This window comes from Rhea americana, unplaced genomic scaffold, assembly GCF_003343005.1.
Source record: "Rhea americana isolate MKP2758 unplaced genomic scaffold, rheAme1 scaffold_482, whole genome shotgun sequence".
Classification (NCBI taxonomy): Eukaryota; Metazoa; Chordata; class Aves; order Rheiformes; family Rheidae; genus Rhea; species Rhea americana.
In genome coordinates this window covers 205,757-220,021 of record NW_028186626.1, presented here as the reverse complement: position 1 = coordinate 220,021, position 14,265 = coordinate 205,757, and the positions used below count along the sequence as shown (strand labels likewise).

General features: G+C 62.1%; 1 protein-coding gene across 3 annotated transcripts; it reads left to right on the top strand.

The window, feature by feature from the left end:
• The first annotated feature begins 1,718 nt into the window (after positions 1-1,718).
• Positions 1,719-13,803, top strand: LOC146589005 (bactericidal permeability-increasing protein-like). 3 transcript variants are annotated; one of them, XM_085316981.1, is made up of 15 exons: positions 5,459-5,594; positions 5,975-6,089; positions 6,594-6,722; positions 6,982-7,137; positions 7,639-7,702; positions 9,961-10,024; positions 10,448-10,539; positions 10,686-10,862; positions 10,989-11,048; positions 11,241-11,408; positions 11,814-11,881; positions 12,136-12,178; positions 12,672-12,735; positions 13,156-13,232; positions 13,518-13,803. In XM_085316981.1, exons 1-15 carry the CDS (start codon positions 5,480-5,482, stop codon positions 13,563-13,565), a joined length of 1,440 nt encoding a protein of 479 aa, XP_085173107.1. In that variant the 5' UTR covers positions 5,459-5,479; the 3' UTR covers positions 13,566-13,803. The 3 variants fall into 3 exon arrangements, with proteins under 3 accessions (XP_085173108.1, XP_085173107.1, XP_085173106.1); XM_085316980.1 differs by having other exon boundaries at positions 11,786-11,881; XM_085316982.1 differs by lacking the exons at positions 5,459-5,594; positions 5,975-6,089 and adding an exon at positions 1,719-1,895 and having other exon boundaries at positions 11,786-11,881.
• The last annotated feature ends 462 nt before the right edge of the window (positions 13,804-14,265 follow it).

Below are 14,265 nucleotides of genomic sequence, written 5' to 3'. Positions count from 1 at the left end.
GGGGAGCGCGATGGGGCACGGGGAGCCCGGGGGTGCGGGGAGCCCGCGGGGAGCCCGAGGGTGCGGGGAGCGCGATGAGGTGCGGGGAGCCCGTGGGGAGCCTGGGGGTGTGGGGAGCCCACGGGGAGCCTGCGGGGAGCGCAACAGGGCACGGGGAGCCTGCGGGGAGCCCGGGGGTGCGGGGAGCCCGCGGGGAATGCAACGGGGCGTGGGGAGCCTGCGGGGAGCCTGGCGGGGCATGGGGAGCCCAACGGGGTGCATGGAGTCTGGTGGTGCAGGGAGCCCGCGGGGAGCCCGGGTGTGCGGGGAGCCCGTCAGTGCAGAGAGCCCGCGGGAAGGCTGGTGGGGCACAGGGAGCCCACGGGGAACCCAGGGGTGTGGGGAACCCACGTGGCATGGGCAGCCTAGCGGCACAGGGAGCCCACGGGGAGCCTTGGGGGTGTGGGGAGCCCAGCGGGGTGCGGGGAGCCTGTGGGGAGCCCAACGGGGCGCAAGGAGCCCGGGGGCATGGGGAGCCCAGCAGAGCTGGCGGGAACGCCGAAAGCAGTGCCCCGTTGCGCAGAGCGGCATCGCTCCAAAATCCCGCTCCAGGCTGCGAATGATCATCCGCAATACCAGCCAAACTGCAAAACTCCACGCACGCACGTGTGCCTCTGTACACTCATGCACMCGCAACATATATATGTATTTGTGTATGTATATATGCATGTATGCACAATTTAGGGGTGCTTCTGCTCCTTTCAAATATAGGCGAACGTTGATACGAAGCATGAGGGAGTGTTTCGTACTCGAAGCACTTAACAAAGGTTTGGAGTTTTCATTTGTGAACTGGCCCAGAATTATATTGCAGGGAAAGTGCCTTGTGGGGCTCTTTGRGATGCTTCAGCGATGGAAAGTACCTATTTCAAGGCAGAAAGTATGATTTACTGGCCAGAAGTTGTACGAAAACAATCAGTGCAAAAGCCAAACGCACAGATGTGGAGCAGTCTGACCCGAACCGCTGCCCGGCAGAGCCCCTCATCCCCCGGCAGGAGCCGGGCGCACGCAGCCCCTGGGCCAGGCGCCGGGCGCTGGCAGCGGGAACGGCCACGGCGCGGGCCGCGAGCTGCTGGCCCCAGAGCTGCTGGCTGGGACGGGGTGGTCGCGGTGACGCTCGCCCAGGGATTAGTCAGCGGCCGAAGGACACGCTGTGAAAACAAGCGGAGGCCGGGAGACGGTACAGCTGGGCTGCTGGCTCGCGCGGAGGGGAGGAACGGCGCGAGGGAGGGCTCTCTGCCTTCCCTTCCCATTTCCTTGGGAGTTGCAAGAGCTCTTCCTGCACTACAGGTCACGAGCGCTGCAAGGGCTCAGGCACAGGCGGGAGCAGCCACAGCACCCTGGCAGCGGGCGCAGGAAGTGACAGGTCTTGCCCGGGGACGACGGCAGCCCCGGGCTCCCCGCACCAAGGAGGGCCGAGAGCAGCCGGGGCCCGTGGCACAAGGCACGCCCCAGCGCGGCAGCACGGCTGCRGTGCAGAGCCACTGGCACTGCCAACTCCCCACGGGTCACCCCTTGGCCGAGACACAGTCAGGCCCCCATGCGAGACACCTGCCCAGGAACCCTGATGCAAATCGGGGCCAGCTCCTCCCTTCCCCACCAGCAGCCAATTGCTCCTTAATTGCATTAGTTCATATACTCTGCTTCAGGCTTTCTGGAGTTTTTCTGAATGCAAGGGTAGGTGGGAACACGATGCCATCTCCTGTGGCCTCCTGTTTAATTGCTCAGTCGGCTCTGAAGCGTGCCCCAGAGCTTGCTCTGGCCAGTGCACCCGCAGGCAGGCGCTGCGGGCAGGGAGGAGCGCAGAGCAGGAGGCAGAGGGTGCTGAGCCGTGTCCCGCTGGATCCGGGAGGCAGCAGGTAGGATGCCTGGGTGGCAGCAGGGCTGGCGAGCCAGGAAGGAAGACGTGAAGCCACCCCTGGCTGGGCCCCGCGGCGTGCCGTGCCTGGGTGCGCTGCGCTTGGCCGGGCTGCCCCAGCTGCATCCTGCGCTAAATCCCTGCAGCACCCCAAAACAGCCCCACGGCAGTGAGGTTTGGAGCAGGGGTGTCGCAGGCTGCGTCTGCAGCAACCGGCAGCCCAGGCCTGACCCCTGCGTCTGCCCTGCYGAGCAGCTGTGCGCGTGGCCTTTCCCCCTGCCCCTCCGCCGGCACAGAGCCGCCATTCACCCCCCGCCAGGCGCTGCCGGAGGTCACCATTCCTGCATTTCTGTTTTGACTTTCCTGCAGAACCATCCCCCTGTCTCCCGCTGGGCCCCCAGGCACCACGGCCCGCTCTCCGCCCTCTCCAGCACCGTGCAGCCCTCCGGGGAAGCGTGTGCCCCCGCTGAGCTTGCAGCCGACCGCCTCGCGTGGCTGTGCTGCGGTGCGCTCCAGCGAGGCAGYGTCCCCGGTGCTGCCAGGCGCTCGGTTTTGAGGCAGGCACCAGCTCTCTCAATCCAGCTGGTAACCTCGCTGCGATGGGAGAGCCTCCCCAGCGGCAGCCSGGCCCCAGGTCGTGCTGGGGCCAGGTGATCCCACAGCTGGGAAAACAACAGCGGGAGAGGAGCCCCCGCCCGTATTTTTAGATGCTTTCGGAGACTTGCAGCAGCAGGTGCTGAGGGGCCGTGTCAGGTGGGCAGTGCGGGGGCCGCGGGCTCTCCGGCACCTCCGTGCCACCAGCCCGTCACGGGGGTCGGGATGAAACCCTTTGGAAGGCGTCTCCGCTTGCCTGCAGATCCAGGGACATCACGGTGGCTGTGGTCCTGCTCGGAGCCCTGTTCCGCTGCTGGCAGCGAACCTGCAGATGAGCCTCTGCCCTGGCTGCGGTGCCCGAGAGTCTCCTGCTCCTGGCTGCAGGCTCCGCTTTCCAAGCCCCCTTCAGACCAGCCAGGCGGCTCCTGCTTTCCTTGCCAAGCCTCTCTGGGTTTTCCCCGTGTGCTTCCCCGTTAGGCAGCACACCGATTTGCTTTGCAAACATAAAAGCCGGATAAGGCACCGGCTCGGCTCAGCACCTCCGGCAGGATCGCGGAGCCCTGGGGAGCTCCTGGGCCGGATGCGGTGCTGGGGAAGCACCTCCAGCCGATTCCCCCCTCCGGCGGCTGCTGCGCCCGGCTGTCCTCGCTCGCCGCCCGAGGAGCGATAAACCCTGCCGGGCGGCCCCACGTCCGCAACGGGCCGTCGCGGCGGGCGCCGAGGGGCAGAGCCGCCCTGCGGGGCCGGGCCGGGCCCCCCGAGAGCCTGCGCGCGACGGCGGGACGGTCCTGGCGGGGCAGCGGCATCGCGGGGGGGAGCGGAAAAGGGCCGTGGCAGCCCGGGGAGCTGCTCCCGCCACGGCTGCGCGCGGCCGCCCGCTCTGGCCCCTCCCTGGCAGCTCGGGGCACCCCGGCAAAGCCCTTTCCCCTCCGCTCGGGCAGAGCAGAATTTCACCACCCCTTCGCTGCYGTCATCCCCAGCATGACGCACCGGCGGGGCCGGCCCTTGCGACGGGGTGTTAGAAGTGTTTTCAGCTGTTCCTTGGCAAACAAAGGTCTCTTCTGTTAGGACTTGTGCTGTGCAAAGGTTTTTCAGTTCAGCTTTAAAATTTGCTCAGATGGAAACTCGGATGGAAAAACTTTCTATTTATGCTTCCTCTGTATGTCGCTCCCCATGAAATTTCATTTCTCCTCTTATAAGAGGTTCTGGTTCCTTAATGCTTGTCCTGAAGACGTTAAACATTACAAAACCACCYGTTCTCGGATGCAGTGTCATGAACGGGAAGCTTTGGAGCAACTCGTTTGCACAGAGCCAGACCCGGCGGAGAGCTGCCAGGAGGCAGCCACTGGCTCAGTGGCTGGTGGTGCGGGGGCTGTAGTCCCCCGCTCTGCCCCTGGCTTCTGCTTTCCATGGGAAACGAGCCGGCYCCCAGCTCCCGCCCTCGGAGGCGGCTGGGGGTCTCGGCCCGYTGCTGTGCCCGGGGGCCGTTTGCTGTGGCTCTGATGGGCACGGCGAGCGCCRGAGCCGCGGGCTGTGCTCTCCTTGTTTCTGGCAGCGGGTGCCTGGTGCGGCACGGGGAGCGGGGCAGGGTGTGGGGACGCCTGCAAGCGGGGCAGCGCTGGCAGTTTTGCACCTCCCTGGCTCCCGGAGCACGTGCTGGCAGCAGTCTCGCTCTCCCGAGCAATCATCGCGCACAGGAATGGGTGCGCGTGTGCTGTGCCTCCGGSAGCCAGCCCTGAGCGCCCCTTTCTGAAACCGCGGGAGCCTTCGCAGCACCAAGGCTCCGCGTGCCGAATGCCTCCGGCGACGATGCCTCCACGTGCTGCCTGGCCTCTCCGGGCCCTGCTGGAGCTGCATCTCTTCTCCAGGCTCCACCATCGCTGCAAGTGTGTGGCCACTTCAGGCTGCAACAGGTTGAGCAACAGCTATGTTTCACAAGTGCTTAATTCAGGGATGTTGCCTGTGGCAACCAGGGCTTCCCAGAATCCAGAGGTGATATTTGCCTGTATCAGCTGCCAAGGATTTCCTGTGTCCCGCTCYGTTTCTGGAAAGGGAAATGAAAGTGACTTAAATTGTTTCTTCTTCCTTCCCCGTGACGGCTGTGGCCGGGATCGGTGGGGCTCTGCAGGGCAGCCTCCGAAGCCTGCACGGGGTTGTCCCGCCTGCTCGGCTCGTGCCTGGAGCACGGCGCTCATCTGCAGCRGCAGAGGTGCTTCCCCTTTCCTCCACCTCGCTGCACCCAGCCCACGTGCAGCGTTCGGTATTCCCCAGCCCAAGTGCTGCAGCATGGCGGGACCCCCGGACCTCTCACACCTGGGGCCACGGGGTCCCCCCTGCGCACGGCCGCTCTGCGGCAGAGGAGAGGAGGATGCTCCTTTATTTCAGCCATCCCCACTGCCCCATCGGGGGCTCCCAGCCCGGRTCAGGTGCCTCTTTGCCAGTCCAGCTGCTGTTTGGTGCCTTTGGCTGATGATGGCTGTAGCCAGTGCCAGAGCCTGGTGGGGCRGGAGGGCTCCGAGGCAGCTCCAGTGCAGCCTCTGCCCAAGGRAAAGCAGCCAGGCAGAGCACAGAGCAAGCAAACAAACCTGCCGAGCTCGGCCAGCAGAATCAAAGCGGTGCCAGCAGCACGTCTGCTCTGCTGAGAGCCTGCTTCTGCTGCCAGGGAAAAATGTTTGCATCGGACATAGAGCTGAAAACTGAGCAGTTGCCTCCTGTTTTTCATAGTCTGCCGTGGTCCCCAAGGAGAGGAGGCAGCCGCGCTGCCGGGGCTGGCCGGGCGCAGGTGAGCCGCGGGCGCAGGGCCGTGGCCAMGCAGGAAGCGCTTTCGCTCGCCCATCCGGCTGGGGCGCGGGGCCGTCCCGTGCGGGGAGGCGCGGCGGCTCCGCACGCCTTCCTCGCTCTCGGTTCCCTCTTCCGCGGCGCTATAAAGTGCAGCGCGAGCAGGCAGCGCCGCAGCTCGCGCCAGGCGGCCGACCTCGTGGGGCGGCGAGGATGGGAGCGTGGAGCCCGGCGCTGGCCTGCRCGGCGCTGGCCGCGTGCCTGGCGCTGGCCAGGGCCGCGCACCCCGGCTTCGTGGTCAGGATCACTCAGGCGGGCTTGGACTACGGTAGGTTTGGCCCCCGACTTTCCCCTCTTGCAGGTGGGCTCCCTCCAGCTTCGCCGTGGAGGCGGAGCGGCGCGGTGCCCGGGGGCCTCCCGCGTGCTGGAGGGAGATGGGGGCCAGGTGCCTTCTCCCGCGCTGCCCGGCCGCTGCCTGCCCTGGGGCTTGCGGGCAGACCCCAGGCAGCGCGTCCTGCAGCCCGTGTGCTCGCAGGGCTCTGCCCCACCGTTAGCTCTCAAGATACCGGGGTCTCCACTCTGGTGGAAACGAGCCAGGTCGTTGGCTTGGTGTTTCTTTTGATGCTCTCAATGTGCACCTGGAGAATACATGCTTCCAGCCCCTCCAGAAAGCATGTGGTGATGATGTTTTCCCCGTGTCCCTTGCAGCTCGTCAGCACGGGGTCACCGCCCTGGAGAAGGAGCTCAGTCAACTGAAGTTGCCAGACATCTCAGGGGACTTCCGAGTGCGTAGGATAGGAAAAGTGAGCTATGAGATCTCCAGGTGAGCCCAGCAAGCGCCTCCCTCCTCTCCCGCCTGCGCATGGCACAGGAGGGTTGGGAAGGGGCAGCGGTGCCTCCGGAGCAGCAAGCATGGTCCTTTCCCCACCACACCCCAGAGACCTTATCCGTGTCTTCAGAGTGGGCTGGGACACTCCTGCTTCCAACCCTTCCTGCCTGGTGCAGGGGAAAGGGGAACTAGAGTTACAGCAATTTGGGTGCAAGCAGTTTTTGCGCAACTGAGCTCAAAGCGGTGAGTTTGGCACAGTGATGCACTAGACAGAAATGCAAACTGAAGCGATGCCTTTGGAAACACAGTCCCTGCAGTCACTGCAACAGCAGCTCATTTGCACTTCAAGCCCAGCCCAGTGGGAGTTGACAGGGGCTGCGGAGAGCAGTCGATGGCCAGCACTGAGGCTCCTCGGGCCCAGCTCCCTCAGCAGCAAGGCTTGCGAGGGGTCGAGGCACCACCTCTCGAGTCCTTTTCCTCTTATTTCTTTATTTTTAGCTTGGACCTTCGCAGTTTCCACTTGCCGAACTCGCAGATTTCCCCAATCCCSAACGTGGGCCTGCAAGTCTCCATCTCCAACGCCTTCGCCGAGGTGGATGGGAACTGGCGGGTGAAGGTGCATTTCATGTAGGTGCCCTGTGGCTCTCTGAGAGCATCTTCCAGTCACTTACATGCTTCACTCTGCATTTCCCACTCTGGATCTGGATTGTTCCCCCCCCCCCATTCTGAAGTCTGGGGGCTTTCTGAGTTTAGAAGTCTTATCTTCTCTAGATGCCCTCTACAAGGGGAAGCTTGAGCTAGATCCATCTGAAAGCTCTGGCTGATTTGGAGTCCACCCACCAGGAGTCACCAGTGAAAAATGCCCCCTTTCTCATTTTCCCTACAGTAGRGACCATGGTTCGTTTGACCTGAAGGTTGAGAATCTCTCTGTCAAAATCGGCCTGAAGCTGGGCAGCGACGCCTCTGGGAAACCCACTGCTGACACATCCGACTGCAGCACTCACATCTCCAGTGTTCGTGTACACTTTTCAGGCAAGCTTGGGTACGTAACTTCACTGTTAAAGCCTAGAAATTCTGTGTATTAGCTCATCTGGTATGGGAAYATGATGGGCAGCATGGCATGGCTTTCAGGCCCTGGTGCTAGGAAGAGGACGCTGGCACCTGCTACACCTTGCTTACCCTTTAGCCCCCTGGTCTACCCGCCCTTCCACACCACTGCCCAGCTGCCTCCGGACTCTTCCAATGTAATTTCCATCCAGAGATGCAATTGAAAACTTAAACATGGTCCAGATTTGCTCTACTGTGGTTGCACATTTAAGGGAGAAGTTTTCAGGCAGCCAGTACATTTGTATGCATATTGTTTGTAAGCAGGTCTGTTTGCAAATGTAAACACTTTAGACAAAGCTAGACTCCAAATTGGCATGGGAATAACATTCCCCACTGTCTCACATCTCTAGGGTCAGCCTTTCCCTGGCAAACACTTCTGCAGCCCTCCCTGAGTTGGAGGAAGAATGACTGTATCTGTTGGTGCTTTTCTCCACAGCTGGCTCTACAACCTCTTCCACAGCGCTATCRAATCCACATTCAGGAGGATCTTAGAGAGCAAGGTATGGCAGGCAAGGAGGGCGGAGCTCCAGGCTTCCTGCTGATCTCTAGTCCTCACTTGTAAATGATGTGGTCTGAGCTCTTCCTGTCACACATGCAGATTTTGCTSGAGCCAGAGCATGCTGGCACATTGCCGGTTTGGTGAAAACCGTGAGCAATGAGCACTTGCGAGCTGCAGTCCCCTTGGCATTGTGTGGCTCAGGCTGAATTCTAAAGCTGCAACATTTGCCAATGCCTAATATAATTGGTTCCTAATTAACAAAGGCTTTTCTTTCCATGTGGTCAGTTAATTAGATCTTATGCCTCGGCCAAGCTCATTGTAACAGGAAACCTGATTAGAGCTGTCCTTTCAATGGCCTGCACTCATACATGCATTTGGGAGCAATGGGGTAGAAATTCTCATCTATGGATTTCAGACACTTGCCATCTTGTTTTAATGGGGTGCATCAGGGAAACCCTGGTACCTACAGCCCTGTACAAGAGCCTACATGCAGGAAACCTGCAATAAGACATGAAAACAAGCTGTTCGCAATAATTACTACAAGGCTAACTGGCAGGAGTTACAACCTCTCTGGATGTGAACCTTGTTCAGGAAGGAGGCAATTGCAGAACAAGCAAATCCCACTTCTGCAGCAGATCCGAGTCCTGATCCAGGAGCATTTGGCTACTTCGGATGCCATCTAGTGGCTTTTTATGGGCCACCTGGGAGCTGTGGGAGCAGATGGGCTGGCAGTAGGCGCTAAGCTGGGGCCAAGCAGAGTAGGCCTTTTTAGCTATTTCACCTCCTGGAAGGAAGGCAGTTGTGGAAATCCGGACAGGCTCTCGTGTTCTCGGCTCCTCTGGCAGTGCAGCAAAGCCCCCTTTTGCCAAATGCAAGTTTCTCAAGTACCTTTTCCAATGTGAGAGGGGGCCGTGCAAGGCGAGGGGAGGGAGAGGGCAGAGCATGCCCAGGGTGCACGGTGATGGGCTGGGCAGGCGCCGCAGCAGGACTCTCTGGGTTCTGCTCTGTCCCGCACAGCGGCTCCCGGCCCTGGCAGCCCAGTGTCCTGCGTGAGCCTTGGAAAGTCTGTTTGCCACCAGAGGCACAAGGGACCTGGTTGCTGTAAACAGCTTTTCTGCTGCTCCCCTCCCAGCCTGCCTGTGCTGGTCCCACTGCAGCCATGAAACTGGTGGGTGTCCCAGCCTGCCAGGCAAGGGGCTGCAGCCCTCCCGCGTGACGGAGGGATCAGGTCTCCTGGCCTCCTGCTAGCACTGCCCAACATGCTCTGCTGCGTGATGCTGTTGTGGTTAAGCAGCTGAGAATGGCTCTCTGCTAGATCAGGGCTGCCCTGGACGTTTGCCATCTCCAGTACGGAGCCCTCCTGGGGGTTTGTCCCTTCCAGGAAGCGATGGGGGCATTTCCAGCATGGATGGATGAACACTGGCTGGGGGACAGTGAGCAGCAGTGACCTTCTGCCAAAGGCTCTGCCTCCTCTTCCTCCCTGGCTCTGCGTGGCCACCTGGCCGCTTTGCAGTCAGCATCATCGCTGCTCCTCCAACGCTTTGCATCCCGTTATTGGCTGCTGCAGGCTGGATCCTTGATCAGACGGGTGACGGTCTGATCCAGCGTGGCAGTTCCCATGCTGTTATGGGAACAGGATTGGAAGAGACCTTTGGCAGATTATCTCATTTGTCTGCAGGACTGTTCCCTGCAGCAGGTTTCCTGGGCCAGTGTTTAGCCTGCTCTCAAATCTCCCAGTAATGCTGAGGCTTTGCCTGCGGATGGGGGATGGCAGCAGCGGAGGGACACGCTCTTCTGTCCTGGCAGCACCAAGCTGTGTGAACTCACGATTGCTGGTCTTTGGCACAGTTATTCATCCTCCTGCCCCTGCAGGGATGGATTAACTCTTTTTGTTGCTCTGCTTAAGCTGAGCTGTTGGCTGCTCAGCACAATTCACTCCAGCATAGACTGCAGGGARAATCTTAAGGGCCCAAGTGAGATCCCTTCAAAGGGCCTTGGTACCGCTAAACTGCGTATGGGGAGCTTGTCGTGAGCAGATGTTTGCAGGTATAAACTCTGTATGTATTTYGGGCACTTAATTTGCTGCCTGATGCACAGACACAAATGTCAGTGTGCTCTGCTATCTAAGCAAGCTTTTACAAAGAATAAAAACAGCACTAGGCAGCAACACAGATACTGTGTCTGAGGCTTTTACCTCAGGGGGCRGCTCAGTCACCCCAAACAGAGCTGCAGGTGCTAAACTTTGCCTTTTTTCCCCAGGTCTGTGAAAACGTGGTCAGCTCTGTCCACAGCAAGCTGCAGCCTTACCTCCAGACCCTGCCAGGTACCGCGAGGGCACTGCCCAGGGTCTCCCCGAGCACGGGGACGGTGTCCGACCCTCTGCCCCCTCCCCAGCTCCCTTTATCTCCCCACCCGTGTTGAGAGCCGTTGAACACTGCCAGCAGAGGTTTGTCACTGTGCACCCGAGAGTCCCCAGGCGCAGGCGGCACACGCAGCCAGAGCCATGCTCGGGGCTCGTCCTCAGCAAGGGGACCCAGGCTGCTTCTCAGGTCCGGGMGTTTTTGCAGCACTGAGGAGCAGAGTGGGGAGGGAAATGTATTTTCTTCTTCTTCTGAAGAGACTCTGAGAGAAGACGCACGTGGCTGGTACGGTGTGGTTGCACTGGGAAGTCTGGGCAGGAAGCAATCTCCTCCCGGCCTTCCCCTCCGCGCCCGTCCCGCTCATCGCTCTGCCTCCTGTTTTACAGTCACCGCCAAGATAGATGCTGTGGTCGGGATTGATTACTCCCTGGTGGCCCCCCCGGCTGCTACCGCCCAATGCCTGGACGCGGACCTGAAGGTGAGCTTGGTTTGGCTGATGCCGGCGCGGGAGGCAGTGGGAGACGGGGTTTGGTCGCCTGCGGTAAATGCTGTTTCCCAGCCCAGGTGGGCGGGTGATTCCCACCTCGCTCTGCCTGCCGGCATCACCCTTCCCTTCTTCTCCAGGGCGAATTCTTCTCCCTGGCCCACCGCTCCGCCGTGCCCTTCCCTCCTCCGCTACTCGCCTTCCCGACGGACCATGACCGCATGGTTTATTTCGGAGTCTCCAGCTACTTCTTCAACACGGCCGGCCTGGCCTACCACGCTGCAGGGGCCCTGGTCTTCGAGCTCACCGACTCCATGGTGAGGGGCGGACGTGGGCGTCCAGCTCCGGCGGAGCCGAGGGGCCGACATCGCCCCAGCTCCCCGGTAGCCTCGTCCACACGGTCTCGCTGAGCCGCCCTGGCAGCGACCTTCTCCCTCCTGCAGATCCCCAAGGGCCTCGACTTCCACCTGAACACCTCCACCTTCTCAGCCTTCGTCCCCCAGGTGAGCGGCGGGGTGGGAACCGGCAGGACGGTTTATCTGGGAGCGCGACCCTGCGTGWGCCGGGCTGCCGGCACGGGAAGCAGCGTGGCTGCGGCCGGCTGTTGGGGCCCGCGGTGGGTTTTGCTCTTGGACTGCTGTAGCGTGCTCCTGCAAACGTGCTGCTCCTCTGACCACCCCCTCTGCTCGTTCCAGCTGGAGAAGATGTACCCTGACATGCTCATGAAGCTCAAGCTATCCACCCCTGCTGCCCCCTTCCTGAACATTGGCCCCCAGGGTCTCTCGCTCCAGCCAGTTGTGGATATCCAAGCTTACGCCATCCTCCCCAGCTCCAGYCTGGCTCCCCTCTTCCTCCTCAACTTGGTGAGTCAGGGCACAGCTTGCTGTGCTGGCTGCCTACCACCCCAACAGGGAAACAGCTCATGCAGCTGCAGCCCTGGGCGCTTGTGAGCTCTCCACTGTGTCTCGGTGTCTGAGCTACGAAGCATTCTTCGGTGCTATTCAGCAATCCCATACCACTCCTGCTAGGAGAAGTGGTGAAGTACTTCCAAAACTAGCCTGTTCTGCTGCTTTCCTTTGTGCAGTGGGTGCATCCTCAACAGAAAAATACCATGGCTCATAAATTCAGGTTTTGACGCTGAGTGCAAACATGCCCACGGGTGCGCAACAGCCTCACTGCGGTTTTTTGCAGTCTGAGCTGTCCCCCCGGACTCCCGCTGGACTGGGGAGGTGTGGGGCAGTCACTGGAGCTCTGCGCTCTCTCCCCAGACAGCCAACGTGTCCGCCAGCATCGATGTGAAGTCCGGCCGCATTGTGGGGAGCCTGACGGTGGGCAGGTGAGGGGGAGAGCGGGGCAGAGCTCGCCCTGTGCCTCTGGCAAAGCTGCCGGGGCGCCTGGCATGGGTGCAGCAGCTGGGGGTGGTGGCTGAGCTCTGGGTGGGGCGGGATGGGGAGGCTCTGGAAGCAGGGACCTGCTGTGGCAGCGCTGAGCTGGATGCGCAGGGAGCGGGAGCAGCACAGGCAGCACCAGCGGCCGTGCGGGAACGTCTCCTCTAGGGAGGCCTCAGCGTGCTCTCCTGTATCTCCGCAGGCTGAGGCTGTCTCTGAAGCATTCGGACGTCGGCCCTTTCCAGGTGAGTTGCCCTCAGAAGAGCTCGTGCCCGGAGGTGCACGCTCAGAAGGCTGGCGAGCTGCTTCCCTGCAGCTGGTGTCCACTGGTGCAGGCAGGAGGTGCAGAGATGGTGCCCTGAGGCCATGCTGCTGGGCCAGGCTTGCAGGAGTGCATGTCTGGCCTGAGCCCACCTGTCTCCACCYGCGATGCTCTGCCCCTTCCCGGGGTCTGTGCGGTTCATGAGCTGCAGCTACACAACTCTGTCCTGGCTTTCCCTCACCATGGGACTGGGCGCAGACTGTACACTGTGCAGCCACCTCCCGCTGCCATCCRCAGCGTGCCTTCTCCATGCTCCCGTGCCACCGGCACGGCCCCAGCAAGTGGCTGGTCTCTGGCAAAGCACACGCTCATTCCCCATCCCTGGTCTCCTTTTCTCCTAACTATCTGGCAGTTGCCTGGTCATTTGCTCTCTTGCAAGCTATAGCTCCTTCTTTCCCCTCTCTCCGTGTCTCCAGGTGCGAACGCTGCAGTCAATAATGAACATACTTGCTTCCAGTATCCTGCTGCCACGTCTCAATGGTAACGACCTACTGGGGGAACGGGGGTGCTGGAATAAGCACAGAYTGGGTTGCTTCATCACAGCAGACCCAGCTCGCTAATTAAATCCGTGGGGCCAGGCCCGATCTGTGGGTGAAACCCGCAGTGGGAGATGGCGGTGCGAGCRGAGGGGTGTTCAGAGCCGGGGGGTGCAGCGTGGAGCCTCCCTCCACGCAGTGACCTTCATCCAGAAGGGAACGGGATGGAAACAAGGAGCGTGATGCACATCCCAATGCTTTCCCGAKCCCCTTGGGCACGGGGTCTGGCGGGGCAGTTCCTCTGCTGCCCTGGGACGTGGCAGGGAGGAGAAGGGTCGGGGCGGCAGCAGGCGGCCGCTGCTTTGCGCAGCCCCGTGCGCCCCTTTCCCGCCGCCCTACAGCCCCGTGCGTCGTCTCGTTCCAGCACGGTTAGGCCAGGGCTTCCCCCTCCCGCTGCCGGACAGGATACGGCTCTCCGACATCGTCATGCAGTCGCACCAGGTGAGACGGCGCCGGGGCCGGGCAGCTGGCGGGGCTGGGCCCAAACGCCGCCGGCGTCCCCTCGCCGGGGCCAGGGCTGCTCCGCGCCGCGTCCCGGCGCCGCCCTGCGCCTTCCAGCGGCTTTTAAGCTTCCCGCGGCACTTTCTATAGCGAGCGGAGGTTGATGGCGCCGCACGACGGCATGCTGGCAGCGGCGCGGCCCGGGGGGCGGGAGGAGGCYSCGGGCAGCGCCCGCRAGCGGGTCCTGGATATCGGAGCTACCGCTGCCCTTTCTCTGTCCCCCAGGATTTCCTGCTGCTCGGAGCGAACGTCAGTTATGAGCGCAGAGGATGAAGGCGAAGCGACGGGGGGGGCCTTGCTCGTGCGGCAGCCGGGGGCGGCCCGGGAGCAGCGCGCTGGGGCTCAGACCGGAGGCTCCTCCGCTGCCCCTGGGGATCGTCCTCCGCCCATTAAGGACGGGGCCGGGTCCTTCCCCGGCCTTTGCTCCTGCCTCAGCCTGGGGCCGCTGCGCAGGCAGCGAAACGCTGCCCTGTGCTCCTGGTGGCTAATAAAGCAAGCAGATGTGCAGGAAGATGGCTCCTGTTGTTATTAACTGCATTTCACATACAGCGGAGGCTGCTTTGTCTTCTGAACCTTTCTGCTAGAACTTTCATGGTGAAATTACAAGCGTTAAGCAACAGCGGTGTTTGTAAAAAAGCGCTTTTCTCGACGGGAGAGGCGCTCTGGGGAATGTTTTGGGGGTATTTTCGTCCCTTCTGCCGTGGGAAAACGCGCGTGTCGGCTGCGGCGCTGCCCGGGGGGGCGCCGGGCCGCGGAACGGCAGCGCCGCGGAACGGCAGCGCGGGGGCGGCGGGCGGGCGGGGAACCGCTCTCCCGCGCGGGGCGGCGGCCTCGCGCGATTGGCTGGGGAGCGGCGGCGGGTCCGGCCGCGTTTCCGCCCCCCCGGCCGGGGCCGTCGCCAGGGCAACGCGGCCTTGCCCTTGGGCCTAGCGCGGCCGGAGCCCGCCCGGCCCGGGCCTGCAGCCATGCAGCC